Below are 17,455 nucleotides of genomic sequence, written 5' to 3' on the forward strand. Positions count from 1 at the left end.
CAGCTTTAAGGTTCTCTAGCTACATACCTTCTCATGATAACTGGTGTAATAACCTATTTCTAATAATTAATGTGTTTCAAGATTAAAATGGGAGTGGTACAACTCTGAGAGTTAAGCATAATCTTATGTTTTCATGTATGCATATGTGACATATCAATGAGAACCCTGGTGTTCAGCAGTATAGTATGTTTTAAAATTCAGTTAGGTAGGGACCAGCGCTGTGACGCAGCAGGATATGGGTGCCGGTTCTAGTTCTGACTGCTCCTCTTCCAATCCGGCTCTCTGCTATGGCCTGGGAAAACAGTAGAAGATGGCCCAAGTCCTTGGGCCCCTGCACCCACATGGGGGACCCGGAAAAAGCTCCTGGCTCCTGGCTTCAGATTGGCACAGCTCTGGTCATTGTGGCCAATTAGGGAGTGAACCATCAGATGGAAGACCTCTCCCTCTGCCTCTCCTCTCTGTGTGTAATTCTGACTTTGAGATAAATAAATAAGTCTTTTTAAAAAATTCAGTTAGGTAACTTAAGATCTATTTTCTAAATCTTTTCAGACATAATTGGGGGTCTCCAAATTTCATTGTAATACTGAATTATGAATTTATGAAAATTACATAAAAAAGACTATAGACATGAATCTATTGTAAGGACAAAGCACTGTTGTTTATATGAAGTGTTTTCCTAATTATAATCATACCTTAACAGAAAAGTTTAAAAATTCAACACTATTTTATTAGGATAAGATGGTGTTTTTAAAGCATGTTGCTGATCAGCAAGTTTCCAAAATGTTATGACTATTTATTTTACCTGATGCATGGATAAAATAATTATAAAATTTATAAATATTTCACAGCCTTTTTCTCTCCAACCTCAAAAATTCCAGGAATCAAACTGGTTATTGAAATTTCCTTACAATGTCAGTTAGGAAGAAAATTATTTTTCTGTTTAATAAAATAAGAACTAGCTATTAATACTAAATAATTTAACTACTTTTAAATACTAAATAATTTAAAAAATACTAAATAATTTAACTACTTTTAAATTACTTGCATTTTACATACAGATGCTTTTTAAATTTACTTCCCATCGTAAATTTCTTTCTGATGTTCATCACAATTAAATTTCATTTACCTGCTAAAGAGTTCAGTGAATTGAAACCTGCTTTCCTTACTGAACAGAATTTATTTCCAATAAACTTTAATATGGAAAACACTATTTCATAATGACATCTATTAATTAGTCTGCTTTCTAGTCCCTCTGGTATGATACTACTGATGAAAATAAAATATACAAAGATTTTTGGAATATACAAAATAGTAGGAAATCATCAAGGTTTCCTTCATAGTGGTCTTGTATTTTTTTAGATTTCTACATCGATAAGTGATGCTTTCTGATATTATACTCAATCGGTATATAGAAATACAATTTATTTTTGTTTATTGACCAATTTATATTTACCCACTTTGTAAATGAATAAATCACTTACTAATTTTAATAGTTGTCAAGTCTTTTAAATTCCATATACACGGTCATGTCAAGTGAGAACAATGATAATAGTTTTTTCTTTTCAACGGTGTTATTCTTTTGTTTTTTTGCTTACTATCCCAATTACTTCTGCCAGTACAATGTAGAATAGTGTTGACATTAGCAAACATCCTTTTCTACTTCCGGGTCTCAGGGTGAACACTTTCAATATGACATTAAGATGTTTGCTGTGGATTTCTTACAGAAACTTTTTATGGTTTATGGCAGTTACTTTCCTTAACATCTTAGAGGTTAAGATGATGGTGATGATGATGATAATAATGATGATGATGATGATTCCATATGTATTTTGGATTTTATCAGATTCTTTTTATGCCTGTATATTGATTGATTTTCAAATATTGCCTTATATTCCCAGAATAAACAAACTTGGCTATATGTATATTCTTTTTTTAAATATCACTGGATTTGATTTTCTAATTTTTAAAATTTTTGTTCTTACACTCAAGAATAAATTTGGCCTGTACATTTTTTTTCTTTTTGTACAGCTTTCTTTTCAGATTTTGGTATCAGGAATTTGTTGGTCTTACACATTTGATTGGGAAATGTTTCCACTGTTTCTGTTGTCTGAAAGTGTTTGATATATTTGTATTATTTGTTTCTTGAAAGTTTTTCCCAGCATATAATGTCTTTGGAAAAATATTCCATGTGAACTTGAAAGGAACGTGTATTTTGTTACTAAAATGCTAATTACTTCAAGTTTATTAATTGTGCTTTTAAAAATCTTGTGTTTTCTTATGGTGGTGAGGGGAGAGGCATTCTATGAGTTATTGAAAGAAAAGTCTTTTTTTATATACTTTCTTTTAATCCTAAAATCCTGATATGCAATAAACAGCATGTAGCTTTTTCCTGAGGCGCATTTAAGTGTTTTGGCAAATAGAAGAATGTATCTAAATGCCACGTATGTGAAAACTTCAGGCTTTATTGAGTCAATTCTGGATTTCTATAAATTGATGTCTGTTCTGTCAAATTTGTCCTCAAATTGTCCTCATACTTGAAGGCTATGTTATTAGGGCATACACATTTAGCATAAATCGTTGTATCACTGATTCATTTGTCATAACATTTTCCTCTTTATCTCTTCACTGACTGCCTTAAGGACTGTTAAGTCTAATAATTTTGTATCTGTAGCTGCTTTCTTTCAGCTATTATTTTCCTGATACTTTTTTCTAACCAATCCTAGTCAACATTTCTGTGCTTTTATATCTAAATTGCATTTTATAACAGTGTACAGTTGGGTTTTACTTAATTATATATTTTGTTTTGACATTTTTTATTTTTAATAATTATTCAGGTTATTTTTGTGTATATATTTTTAATGTTTATTATTATTTGAGAGGCTAAGAGGCACAGAGAAAGGTAGAAAGAGATTCCATCTTCTTGTTCACTCCCAAATAGCTGATGTGTAAGGGTGCTTCAAATAGCTCATGGGAAAAAAATGGAACTAAAAGACTAGTTTAGGGTCTGGCACTGTGGCTTGGCAGGCTAAGGTGCCACCTGAAGCACCAGCATCCCATATGGATGCTAGTTCGAATCTCAGCTCCTCCACTTCTATATAATCTCCCTGATAATGCTCTGCCAGGGAAGGCATCAAAGGGGGCCCAAGTGCTTGGGCCCCTGTACCCCTATGGGAGACCTGGATGAAGCTGCTGGCTCCTGGCATCAGCCTGGCCCAGCCCTGCCATAACAGCCATTTAGGGAGTAGACCAGTAGATGGAAGACCTCTCTCTCTGCCTCTGTCTATCCCTCTCCGTAATTCCACCTTTCAAATAAAATGAATCTTCTTTTTTAAAAAATAAAGAGTAGTTTATTTTGGTGCAAAAAAGAAAGGAAATCCATACCGATTTTTCATATTATGATTTTTTCTATGAAATTTTTAAAGGTCCTAAATATACTTTCCAATTATTTTTCCCATTCTATGGATTATCTCTTTGTTGTTTCCTTTGCAATGTAGAAACTTTTTAACTTGCTTTATCCCATTTGTCTCTTTTTTCTTTTGTTGACTATGCTTTTAGGGTCATATCCAAAAAATCATTGCCCCAGCCAATGTCATGGAGTATTATGTGTTGTAATTTGGATGTTTCCTACTGTTCTATCTTATAATTTGCTAATTATCCTACCTGGCTTTTTCTAATCATCTTTTAGCTTCCCTATTGAATGTTTAATTTCTGGGGTTTTTTTTTTTTTTTTTTTTTAGCTATACAATGTTACTTGGTTCTTGTTTTAGAAATTCCACTCATATGTTGAAATTTTCTAGCATTTCCTATATTTTCTTGCACATTCTTCATATGATATTTTTCAAAACATTCTTAATGCATCACTTGTAGGTTTATTTCTATAAGTTGTTTATAAATTTGTGTTTTTGTTTTGTTTTGTTTTGTTTTGTTTTTTAACAGGCAGAGTGGACAGTGAGAGAGAGAGACAGAGAGAAAGGTCTTCCTTTTGCCATTGGTTCACCCTCCAATGGCCACCGTGGCCGGCGCGCTGCAGCCAGCGCACCGCGCTGATCCAAAGGCAGGAGCCAGGTGCTTCTCTTGGTCTCCCTTGGGGTGCAGAGCCCAAGCACTTGGGCCATCCTCCACTGCACTCCCTGGCCATAGCAGAGAGCTGGCCTGGAAGAGGGGCAACCGGGACAGAATCCAGCGCCCTGACCGGGACTAGAACCTGGTGTGCCGGCGCCGCTAGGCAGAGGATTAGCCTGTTGAGCCGCGGTGCTGGCCAAATTTGTGTGGTTTTTTTTTTTTTTAAATTGAAAATCTCTCTCTCTTTAACTCTGCCTGTCAAAAAAAAAAAAAAAAAAGAAAGAAAAAAGAAAGAAATTCCTTCTTAGCTTCTTCACCCCCAGTTGTTTCTGTTGCCCTATGATGCTTGGCACCTCATGTACACATGTGCAGTTGGAGTTGGCAAATACATGAAGGCAAGTTGTATACATGAATATGAGCTCAAATTTCACTGGGTTCTTGGACCTTTAATCCTTGGCATCCTTATGTTAGCATCCTCAAACTTCAACTTCTGTCTTCTCATCCCTGTAAAACTGTAAGCAAGCCTCACATTCGTGCTCTGCATCTCTTTACTTTCAATTAAACTGCGACTTTCCCTGAGGGAAAATGTGAAGGGAAATAGAGGGCTCACATCAGCATGAGCCTCTGTTCTCCAGAATTGTGGCTTATTAATGACTATTGCTTTGATTGCTTTTCCTTTTCTTATGTGATTTTTTTAAGAATATTCATGGATGTTCCAAGGAGGATCTTAATTCTAATTCGACATTTCCTATCATGGCCAGAGTTTAAATTTTGATAGGTGACTATTTCAATAGTCAATAGGCATCTGAAATTTTCTAGGTTGTGTTCTTACCAAAGTAAACTGAAAAGATAAGATACCTGACCTCACAGTGCTTACAGCTTACTTTAGGTAACTGTAAATACACATGTAAATATACACTATACAATAAGATACTACAAGTTGATATACAAATAAGGAAGGGTATGGGATAGAGCAATGTGTATTTAAGTGGATGATCAGGGAAGGCCTACATGTAAGGTGTAACATTTAAACAAAGATGTGAAAATCAAGTGAGAGAATAGCCTCAGAGTAACTGTCAGGTAAGTATGTAAACCCTGAAATACGAACTCACCTAATGTATTAAAGGAACAGATAGTTTGCAATATGTAGAGCGATTAGTTGACGCGGAAAACCAGGGAGGAGGAAGAAATAGAAAAATGGCCTGGGATTGGTCCACCCTAGGCCTGGTTTATGATGTTAGGCACTTTGGGTTTATAAGTGCAATACGAAGTTATTATTAACTTTTGAGGAACAGAGTTAAATTATGTTTTACATGGATAATTTAAAAAGTAGAGATTATACAGATTATAATTAAGAGAAGCTAGTAATCAAAACCAAGTCACACATTAGAAGGTATTATGACTTTGTCTTCCTTTGACCTCTTTTTCATCCCTTTTCAATTTCTATCACTTTATTTTAAATCTGTCTTTTAACTCCAGAGGACATAATCACATCATGGGGTATCTCTGTACTTTTTCCCTTTTATTTCTCTCTCCAACTTTCCTGTATGCAAGTACAAGACTTACCTGAACAGAATTTTTCCTTTTTCACTTATTTAGGTAATAAAAATAATTTCCTTTTGGATTAAGTCTTCTAAATGTTTAAGATACATCAAACTATAATTATATAAAAACAATTCTAATGTAATTATTCTCCTTCAACCAGCAAAAAAATGAGTGGTTACAATATGGCAGGTATAGATACTGGTCCGTATGCAGATTGCTATGAAGATAGGTTCATAGACAGAAATAACATAATCCCAGGTTTACAGGATGTCAGAAATAGATTTGTATATTTGCAATGAGTTAAAATTCCTTGAAGGAAAATGAATGTAAAATTGTCTTTCTAAGTAATCAGGATCAAAAAACCTAGATCAATCTGCCATCAAATTTTTCTGTTTAATTATTTATTGCCTCAGAAATGTGATTTATTGTAACAAACAGCTGATTAAGGGGACACTGATAAACAGGAATCATTTTGTTTCAGTTTTATTAAGTATAGTTTACCCTAATTTATTGGTGCCAAGAACTTGAGGCATCTGATTTTGCCTTGCATGCAATTTAATAAGTTAAGCTGCTATGTTTGCATGGATGCTGGTAGAAGAAATGAGACTTCCGGGTTACAGACAAAAACATCTATCATTTTTACAACATGCAGCAGGAAATGTGTGTTTTTCTTAGATTTTTGGTCCCCAGGTTCCATGTCTTCAAGGTAATCCTAGTAATCCTGAGGCTAGCAAATTCCTCCTCATCGTATAAAGGACGATTAGCATCCCTGTTCAGCATATGCCCCCAAAGAAGTAGTTCTCTCTTTTATATTGGACAACAAATAAATTTTCCCTCTATCCCAAGGGAAACATTGTCTGTGTCTTCCAAGTCTATTAGCTATCTGCATACTTTTGAAAGGATAGTCTGGAACAAAGCCTGTTGTAGGTCATGGAGAAATATTAGAAAAGTGATGGAGATTTATATCTCAATATATAATATCCATCCCATTTCCTTATAATACACCACCCCAATAATCTGAATAACCTAACTGATGGGAACTGGGACAAAAATCATTGAATTTGCTCCGTGATGCATTTAATTAAGGTTATTACCAATACCGCAACTGGCTTTTTACTTTTTACTATTGACCTTCTCATTAGGTTTGAGGCTTTAATCCAGATACAGAGGATCCTTTCTTGTCCCTCAAAGAGACATCTAAGATAATTGTGCCATCCAAAATCCCTCTAGTCAATGAGTTGATGGTAACCTGAATGCTTCTCAGTGCCATATTTGTGTTTTCTTAAAAATTTGAAGATGTCTTATGATCAGGTATCTTCTAGGTAGCATTTGTACACCATAAGGGATGACTAAGTGTGAAGAGATTTTTTACAAAACAGTTGCAAGATTTGGGTCATATTCTACTGACTTGATAGACTTCTTTTTTTTAGAGATTTATTTATTTATTTGAAAGTCAGAGTTATACAGAGAGAGGAGAAGCAGAGAGAGAGAGAAAGTCTTCCATCCGATGGCTCACTCTCCAATTGGCTGCAATGGCCGGAGCTGTGCCCATCTGAAGCCAGGAGCCAGGAGCTTCTTCCGGATCTCCCATGTGGCTGTAGGGGCCCAAGGACTTGGGCCATCTTCTTACTGCTATCCTAGGTCATAGCAGGGAGCTAGATCGGAAGAGGAGCAGCCGGGACTAGAACTGACACCTCTTGATAGACTTCTTAATAAAGCTAAGGTAAATGACTGTCAGACTGTGGTCAGAACCTTCTGGAAGGGTATGGCAGACTCAGTATTAAGCTAAATGTAAGGTGTTTGCAGCAGTTTAAAAGATACACAAGAAGAAGATTTCAGGGGCAGTGTTTAGGACAATCAGTAATGTCCCATGTCTCCCCACTCTTTACAGGGTACTGGATTGTAGTTCTCTGTTCAAAATTAGATGTCCAGCTTCAGTGGCTGTAGCTTTATTTCTATTTTCTAGCTTCCTATTGATAACTTTTCTTTTGGGAATTCAGAAACAAGGAACACATGCATTTACTCTTTTGGGAAGTTCAAAAACAAGGAACACACACAACTTAATGAGGATTAATTTGAAAGCATAAGTTTCCTTCGACAAGGCTGTACCAAGAGGATATGTCAGTTATCCTTATCATGTCTAGAAATAATCAGGATAGATTCCTGAGTTGTCCAAATAGATCTATATTGGCTTCAATGCACTTTTCCCTGTTATTTCTTAGGAAGTGGCTGCAAGGATATGATATTTTTTTTCAGGGGACTGCCACATTCCAGTGAATGTCAACCTGCCATGTAACTGTGTGGATGGAAGGGCATGAGATAGGTTGAATCAGATTATCCTCTTGTTATTTAGTAGATTTTGTGATAAAAGGAACATAACTATCCAATTCAAGTGGTCCAAAAAACAGAAAAATTATTCAAGCTAATTTCAAGGGTCATATGGTATGCCAAAGACAGCTAATTAATAACCTGAAAGATGTCAACAGTGGCCGGGCTTCGAAGTTGTAGTCAATTTTCTAGAGGCAGTCAAGGGCAAAGATCCACTAGATGAGAGCTCTTCTGTTCTAAGACATTTGACTAAATTTTTCAGGAGTCTTAAGTCTTGTATGCATTAATGGTTTCTACATCAGGAACTGAGTTTTTCCCAATCAGTAATTTGAGTTCAGTTGTTCTCATCAGAGAAGAGGCTATCATCGTGACATCTATATGAAGAACCAACATAGTTCTATAAGCAGTTGTAGTTTCTTTTCTATGTTCGAGAGCCCAAAGCAAGGTGTCTTTAGTATGCAAGTCTTTCATTTTTCACAAAAAGACCAAACTGTGAGGCCATTGGCAATAGCCCAAGAGTTAGTTGGATTTTAGCTTAGCAAACCATCCCTGAAGCTATCTAAAGGATTTAGGGAAGTTTGGATTAATTGAGGTCCTGTCAATGCAGCAGCTTTGTTTCAGGCAGTAGAGATAAAGTTTTTCTAGGGGCTGTCATTTTGACATAGTAGGTAAAGCCTCCACCTGCGATACTGGTATCCCATGTAGGCTGTAATTCGAGTCCTGGCTGTTCCACTTCCCATGCAGCTCTCCGCAAATGGCATGGGAAAACATCAGAGAATAGCCCAAGTGCTTGGGCCTCTGCCACCCACGTGGGAGACCCAGAAGAAGCTCCTGGCTCCTAGCTTCAGCCTGGCCCAGCCCCTGGCATTGTAGCCATCTGGGGAGTGAACCAGAAGATGGAAGGTTCTCTCCCTCTCTCTCTCTCTTTCTCTCTCTGTCTCTCAACTCAGACTTTCAAATAAATAAATAAATCTTAAAATAATAACAATGAAATAAAAGCTTTTCTATCAAGAGTAGCTACCTAGCTACCTTTTCACTTAAAGCTGTGTTGCTACAGAGATCAGGTTAACTGCACTTCCATTTCCTTTTGACAAATGACACTTTTGGAGACTGTCCCACCTTATGAGAACCCAAATTGCCCCACCCAAAACAGAGTAACAGATCAGAGAGTCTCCAAGGATTAGTCGTTATTTCTGAAAGAGGCCCATAAGAAGCTAATGGCTTCTTTAAAAAAAAAAAAAGATTTATTTTATTTATTTGAAAGACAGATTACAGAGAGACAGAGAGAGAGATCTTCCATCCACTGGTTCACTCCCCAGATGGCCTCAATGGCTGGAGCTGTGCTGATCCAAAGCCAGGAGCCAGGAGCTTCTTCCAGGTCTCCCATGCAGGTGCAGGGGCCCAAGAACTTGGGCCGTCTTCCACTGCTATCCCAGGCCATAGCAGAGAGCTGGATGGGAAGAGGAGCAGCCGGGACTCGAACCGGCTCCCATATGGGATGCTGGTGCTTCAGGCCAAGGTGTTAACCCACTGCGCCACAGTACCGGCCCCATGGCTTCTTTTTAATAGGAGTGCACCTGCTTGTTTTTTCAGAAAGTCCAATATTCCAAAACCACAAAGGACGCCTCTGGGTGAAGGCTGTCATCATTGCCAGGGGTTTCAATCAAGTACTAAAGCGGTATAGTAAGGTATTGGACCTCTTTTGTTAGTCGTGAAAAAGTCAGTGTTTTTCCTTTGCTGCTGTGGGAACTGTTTGTTCTTCCTTATATCCCAAAAAACTCTACCTAATGGATGGGGCCCAGACTTATGTCCAGATTTACTATTGCCAACAGAGTTGTGATAACACCCAGCATAATCAGCGACTAATAAATAGAAAAAATAGATACATAGAAACTAATGCTTTAAAAGTGGTGATATAATTTACATATTAATTTGACTTGACAACCAACACTGTGTCATCTGTATAATAAAATCCTTGGAAATCCTTGAATATCAGTGCTCACCCTAAATCCAGATCCAGTGGTCACGCTATCAGTGGCCAATCTACTCTTTTTGAGATAATCCCCTCTAGGACCTACAGGATGGAACAGCAAAGCTTATCACCATCAATTTCTACTATACATTCAGATATGGAAGAACAGTAATTGCACATTGACTTGGCCTAAAAGACCTTACTTACAAGGTAAATTTAGGACCTTACATCACTGTGAACCATAGTCATATCTCTTGAGTTGAAACCTTTGGCTCTATAAACCAGGAGTCTTGATAGGATAGTGTCCTGTGCCAGTATGGGAAACACTGTCTCTATATTTGCATACTGTCAGCTATGCAAACATCCCTGAAACAACAGTCTAGATGAAAGTCATCACAGATATGCAGGTATGAAAGGCTCATGAATAATTATCTCCTGCCATTAAGTACCTAGTCATAATGAACTTCAGAAGCAATGATGAATAATGAGTCCATAGTGCTTGACAGACTTTAAAAAATAGTTTTAGCCATCTAGATGTTTATCTCTCCTTCAGTAACTTAATAAGAATCCAAAAGAACCTATTTGAGTAGTTTCAGATGGTATGGTTATCTACATTCGCACTTTGATTTTTTACCTTCTAATTTTTAAAATGAATTTTCACTGATGTTTTTATTTGTTGACTTAGTTTAACTGATTTTATTTTCTCTTTCATTCAAACAATTTAGAAGTCAACATGTAAAGAACCAGTATAATTTTCTTTAAACAGCCAATATTTTATGAGTTCTTAAACCCAAATGAGGTGGAGAAAGCTAATATTATACCAGAAGAGTCAAATTTCTAATTGTTTCTTGTCTCAGGTGAGGGGCAGAATCAATAAATTTATAGGAATAATTTTTATGAAAGAGGTAAAATGTATTAGGCTGCTTTCAGCTCTGGAGTTTAGTCAAATCAAAGTCACAAAGTTATGTGTGTATGTGTGTGTATTACAATGTTTAGTTAGAAGATAGAAAAACAAAACCTAAAATAAAGGCAAAGGACAAGACTAAAGAAAAAGTTAAATATTTGGTATGATGGAAAGAGACATACATGACAGATAACAGCAATCTCCAACAATATGAACATGTATGCTTCTACACTGAGAAAAGTGAAATTTGGGAATTCATAATGGGATACATTTTTGAACCGTTAAGTATTGTAAAATGCTATAAAGGGAATCACTAAATATTATAATTATTTTTGATACAGCAAGTGTCAAATTGGACAGAGGAGAAAAATTTCGGGGCAAGGTGGGAGAGGAAGTAAGGAGAAGGGGAATGACCAAGTTACTACTTTAAAAATGTCTAGTACCTATTCAACATTAACTGACTTGTGTCCTCGGCAAGTCTGGTCCTAGTGTCATACATCAGGATTTCTCTAGATGGCATGAAAATTTCCTTATAGATATAAAAACATTATCATCCTTATTATTTGTGGCTCCTGTTTCTGATAGCCTTATGCTATACTCTCTCAAAGTTGGATTACAACAAAACAAGTTCTTCTCTGATCAAAAGCCAAATTATATAATATATATAGGGGTGGTATGTATGTATGATATATGTATATGTCATCAGTTGTTCAATTAAGATTATATAGTTGCAAAGGTATCAAAGTTAAGCCCATTTGATAAGAGTCCTTTAGTAACCATTGAGCTACCCAGACCCTTAACTGAATGTGAACAGAATAATTTGTGTAAATGTGTACTGAATAGATTGATATCTTAATATAAGGTTTTAAACCATCTGTTTATCTTTCTTGGCCAATTCCTCCTGAAAATTTGAGGTCTTATTTCCCTCAAAATATTAGATAATGCCAAATACACTTGATGTTAAATACTTGAACTCAGGGTCAGATTGTGGTGCAGCAGAATAAGCCACTGTCTGTGAAGCCAGCATCCCTTTGAGAGAGAATTTGAATCTCAGCTGCTTCACTTCTGATCCAGCTCCCTGCTAATGCATCAGGAGAGGCAGCAGAAGATCTCCTAAGTGCTTGGGTCCCTGCCACACATGTAAGAGAGCCACATGGAGTTCCCAGTTCCTGGCTGCAACCATTTGGGGAGTAAACCAGCAGATGAAAGATCTCTCTCTCTCTCTCTCTCTCTCTCTCTCTCCCTCTCTCCCACTCTCCCTCTCGCTCTCTTTTACTGTCCCTTTGAAGTAAATACATAAATCTTTTATAAAAAATTAAAAATTATATAATTAAAATTCTTATAAATCATTAGTCTTGTTAATATTTTTGGTTTTAATTATATAATTTCTTAAATAATTAGTATTTTATATTAAACCTCTTCTTTATGTTTCTAAAATTACTGAGATTGTTGGATTATAAAGGCTTGTTGGAATCCCAGAACATTTTTGATCTTATATTCAAAATAAGAAAAAATATTTTTAATTTTTTGACTTTTATATAGCAATTTGAAAAATGAAAAATGTCTCCAGAATTTATAGAGCCTGTCCAAGGAAGAGTACCCTTTATTTACCTGCATGACAAGGAAAAGAGATCACGTGTTTGTGAAATCTTGCTCTGCTGCAGAGACAAAACAACTAGCTTTCTAGAGGTTCTTTGTTAGCTGTTTAACTAAAAGTAAAAGTTCATTTAAAAAATAGTGTAGAAGTCAGACTTCTTATCCTGATCCTTTTCCACAGCTACTTGTTAGGTGGTACATTGCTTCTTATACTATTATCTCCTTCACATCTTCACATCTTGTCTTCATTTTAGCAGTTTTCATGAGAATAAAAATACCAATTTGATTATAGCTGATTACCATCACCCTTGATCTTTCTTGGGATAGATCATATTTTCCTTTATCACTTAAAGAATTTTAAAAAATCCAAAGCCAGCATCCAGTCCTTGCAATGTTGTATCAAATGGCAATTCTTTTTTATCAAATTTATCACCCATCGTAAGCTAATCAGAAAATTTTGGTTGTAAAAATTAGTAGGAGTTTACTGAATTCTTGGCCTGATTTATCAAGCAATCAACATAAGCAGCTCGAATATATTGCTAAGAAATTACAGTAGTTTATTTTCCCATACCTTCCCAAAGGTGCCAAAGCAAATCTGACACATAGTCTCTTGTTTTATTTGTAGTATGGCCCTGAATCGTAGCCATTGTTTTGGAACCACCATTTTCAGCCTTTTTCTTTCTTTCTGTGAAAATGAGAAGGAGAAACAGTAACAGTTCTGATAAGAGAGTGCTTGCTCATTCTGTCTTTTCAATAACACCTTATGTAGGAATACTGAAATGCATAATTTTAATTGACAAAATTATATATGTGTATTGCATACAACATACATAATATTTTGAAATATGTATTTGTTGCAGAATGGCTAAATTCAGCATATTAACATAAACCATTACCTAACACGTTACCATTTTTTTGTGGTGAGGATGCTTGAAACTGACTGTCCCAGTGACTTTCAGAACACAATACAATGTCATTAACTATAGTCATCATGTTGCACAGTAAGCCTCTTGAATATTTTCCTCCTGACAAGTAACAATTGTTTCCAAATAATCTCTACCTAACAACTATTTAGGTGCTAAATTACATAATCAAGTCACACAAGTTTGCCCATATTTCCTAAGACTAAATGTCATATGGAAAAGCTGCCATTGCCTTGCCTGCCTGCCTGCCCTCAATGAGTTCGTCCTGCCCTTCCAATAATCTTTCAAAAAGCTATCAAAAGACACTGACATTGTATAAGTGGGAAATTGCATGTAAGTCTCTAAAATATAGTAATTCAACTTACAAATAATAAATATGATTGATAATTTTAGAACCATCTTAAAAACAATTTATCCAGGGCCATGGTGTAGTTAAGCCACAGCCTGTGACACCAGCGTCCCATATGGGCACTGGTCAAGTCCCAGCTGTTCTGCTTCTGATCCACCTCCATGCTAATACTCCTGGGAAGGCCAGAGACATGATATGCCCTTGAGCCCCTACCACCCATATTGGAGACTGAGGTGAAGTCCCTGGCTTTGGTCTGGCCCAACCCATACCCCACCCCAGCCATTGCAGCCATTTGGGGAGTGAACCAGTAAATGGTGTCTCTCCCTCTCCCTCTCCCTCTCCCTCTCCCTCTCCCTCTCCCTCTCCCTTCTTCCCTCCCTCCCTCTCTCCCTCCCTCCTGTGTGTGTGTGTGTGTGTGTGTGTATGTGTGTGTCTCCCTCTCTCTTTCTGTAACTCTGCCTTTCAAATAAAATAAGTGAATCTCAAAAAGAAAACTTGACTGGTATTCTGATCATTTTTTTCCCAAAAAGATTCAAAACACATCATTGAAACACAGAAGTTTATCCTGAGCTACGCTAGATAATCCACTCAAATCAGATTCAGATAGTTATACTACATGCATATATTTACTACAGTTTTATTGTAGAAAGAATACATTTTGAAATTCCATAAATGGAAGATTTTTTTAAGATGAAGAGAGAGGGAATTTAGGAATTTCAGTTTGTATTTTTGTCATTCTAAGTAGTTGAATTAGAGAATATAATACTAGAAACCATGTTCCTTATATTGTGTTCATAGCCACTAAATCCTCCTCTCCATCCACTTAGAAAATTGATTAAAATTGAAAAAGTGGTAATACAGTGTTTAAGACATTATTTATAGGAAAGTTAGGGCTAATGCATCACAATAAAATTTTAATAGTGATATTTGATAGAAAATATAACTTGCATTGTCAAGAACAAAAAGTTGATTTCTTACAGTGATGTGTTTAAATTTCTCTCAAGAATGAGAGTTACCATTAAATACTCTGAACAATATGAACTTCATTTTTAGCATACTGAATATCAAGTTTTCACTTTATTTGAAACTTGGGGATGAAGTCTTATCCTTTTTTTCTGTATGTTTTCATTAAGTGGATACATACCATCTCACAATAAGTAGCAACTTTCCTGTAAACTAAGATTCCAATATACTTTGTCAACATTCATAGTATATAAGACAATGTAAAAGAAACTTTACAAAGTTTATGCAAACTAACCTTTTTAACTTTTTAATGTGGTTACTTGTTCAGGCTTCCTTAGAGAAAGAATGGCTAGCTTTAGATTCCACCCGCTTCCCTTCACAAACACCACTGCTTTCAAACCAGCTGCACCGGCCAAAGGTAACATGTCATGGAAACTTCTGAGTGCTTGATCTTTGCCCGTTTCTTAAGGTTATGCTATGCTGCAGTGATTAATAATACAATTTATTGACTTGAAAAACATAATTACTTTTAGAAGCCTCTGACTTCCTCCTCATCCCCAGATGTAATTTTTCATGTAGCTTTTCTTTCATTTGCTCCTTTTTTTTCTTTATTTTGGATTTCTTTCAACACTTTATTTCACAGTAGCAAAAAAAAAAATTGATATACTTCAGCTGCATATTTGGCAGTCGACTAAAATCACTAGTTGACAGCAGTTTAAAAATACAAAAATATGCATTAAGAGGGCAACAGCTGAAGATTCTCAGTCAGAGGTCAATGAACTGCAATATCTGTTATTTATTTGATAATCTTTGAAGTTTTGTTTTCTGAGATTTTTTAAGATCTTCGCAATTAATCATTTTGTATATGGGAGCTATACCAAAAAGCAAATTCTGCTCCACTACAACAAAGAATATTTATGTGTATTCCATAAATTTTATTTTATCATCCTTTTAAATTTTATAATGAGTTTTCCTTAGGAGGCAACTTGTTAATATCTATGAAAAGTAATACAATAAATGGTAGAATTTTCCAATTTATTTTATATTTACTTACATTCTTTCTTGATAAGATCTCTGGAACCTTAAAATATGATGATACTTCCCTTAACTTACCAAGTCATCCAGCTCAAGCATGGCTCTGTAATGAAAAAGAAAATGTGTTTTCATCAGAACACCCAGGATTAAACAGCAGGTAATCTTTAATTGCTTTTTCAGAGGATCAATCTGTGAATGACAAGGATATTACATTCCTTTAAAAAGTATTGCAAAAATTGATGTGAACTTACTTGTTGAGAAGATGGAACATTTAGTATTAAAAATATTGTCATGATTTAATGGTCTTCAGTGTAAAATAAGGTGAGGTAGGTGAATTAAAACAACTACAAAAGTTATGTGTCAGCGAAATAGGGTCGTTAATTGTTGAAAGCAAATAGATCTTTAAATACTACTATATAGGTAGAGATAAGGATTAGAATTAAAATCCCAGTGCTGCACTACTTTCCACAAAAGGCTTGAAATATGCTTCAAGTAATTGAAATGTAAACATTTTAAATTAATGGCAGACTTTTATTACTTTTCAAGATAAAGTTTTCGTGTAACTTAAATGCATTTTATTCCCAAGTTTGAGACAGCATAAGCAGCTTGTAGTTTTTAAAAAGTGCTTATATTCCTGTGTTAATTCAGTTAAAAGTGGATTTTTTTCTATTGCCAGATCAGAAAATAGAACTTTAACCACGACATCTGAATCAAAGACTAGTAGAAAGAGTTTGCTAAAATCTGAGAAAGAAGAAAAAATTTCAGAAGAATGGTATGTGGTCTATTTTGTACTAAAAAACTGAGAAATTGTGGTATTGTTAAATGTCCAACCAGCTATTTTTTCATATTTCAAAAATATCTATTAATTTTTGAGAAACTGTATATCTGATTAAATTGCAGTTTCTTAGCTGGAAACACAAATGTATTTAGAATGAGATAATGCAGATGTATGTGTTTATTTGTATATATACACATGTAAATATTATCTGTAATTTTTTGCCTTTTAATAGGGGTTTTAAGAATATTGCTACTGCTCAACAAATGTTGAAGAGGGCACAGAAAATGAAGTCAAAGAAACTAAAGAAAAAAATAGGTGAGTAATGCTATTTGAATTATAATTTGTATAATATTGAAGATAAATTCATTTAAAATATTTATTTCAAATTACATTCAATAGGAACAGAAGTGAATGCAGAGATGAATAGGCCTATGGTAATGACTCAAACAATAAACTTAAGAAAATTTGTAGAGAATCATGCTGTTACATTGAATGCCCTGTTATACTCTTTTTTTTTTTTTTACTTTTTCTGTCTCTTATCTAGTTTGCTATTGATTACCTATCTATTGTGTACTAAGAATTATGTTATAATTTGTTTCTGAACTGGTTTATTTTGCAAATTGTTGATTCTAAAGGACACCTACTTCATGTGCTTCTTGTTTTATGTGATTTTAAATTGCTCAATTATTTAATCCAACTTATAAATAAACTAGTCCATGGAGTTTAGTTGTGCAGACTTCATGACTTTACAACCTGGAAAAGAAATATAGTTTATATCTTTTGTGATCTTATTGAACTCAGGAAATATTCAAGGCCATCTTTTCTTCTATCCCAAGTTACTCTTGAAAGCATTTGTCTTTTTTTAGACACTTCCGATATTTTAATATAATTACATAATATATGGAGTAGCTTATATATATTAGTGAAAAATAGTATGGTATTATGATTTTATATCTCTAATTAAAACTATTTGAATATATTAGCTTAGTAATATAGGTAA

At 35.1% G+C, this 17,455-nt stretch overlaps 1 protein-coding gene across 13 annotated transcripts in view; it reads left to right on the forward strand.

Moving 5' to 3' along the window:
- LRRIQ1 (leucine rich repeats and IQ motif containing 1) overlaps positions 1–17,455 on the forward strand; it is a 239,590-nt gene that overhangs the window by 103,578 nt on the left and 118,557 nt on the right. For all 13 annotated transcript variants that reach the window (XR_516764.4, XR_007919512.2, XR_007919513.2 and 10 more), the window contains exons 19-22: positions 14,971–15,060; positions 15,713–15,834; positions 16,354–16,449; positions 16,688–16,770. Coding sequence is in view for 10 of the 13 variants with exons in the window: in XM_008256853.4 (XP_008255075.2) it covers positions 14,971–15,060; positions 15,713–15,834; positions 16,354–16,449; positions 16,688–16,770 (391 nt within the window). In the remaining 3 variants the exon portion in view is untranslated. The remainder of the gene's footprint in view (positions 1–14,970; positions 15,061–15,712; positions 15,835–16,353; positions 16,450–16,687; positions 16,771–17,455) is intronic.

Source organism: Oryctolagus cuniculus, chromosome 11 (assembly GCF_964237555.1).
Source record: "Oryctolagus cuniculus chromosome 11, mOryCun1.1, whole genome shotgun sequence".
In the NCBI taxonomy this organism is placed as follows: Eukaryota; Metazoa; Chordata; class Mammalia; order Lagomorpha; family Leporidae; genus Oryctolagus; species Oryctolagus cuniculus.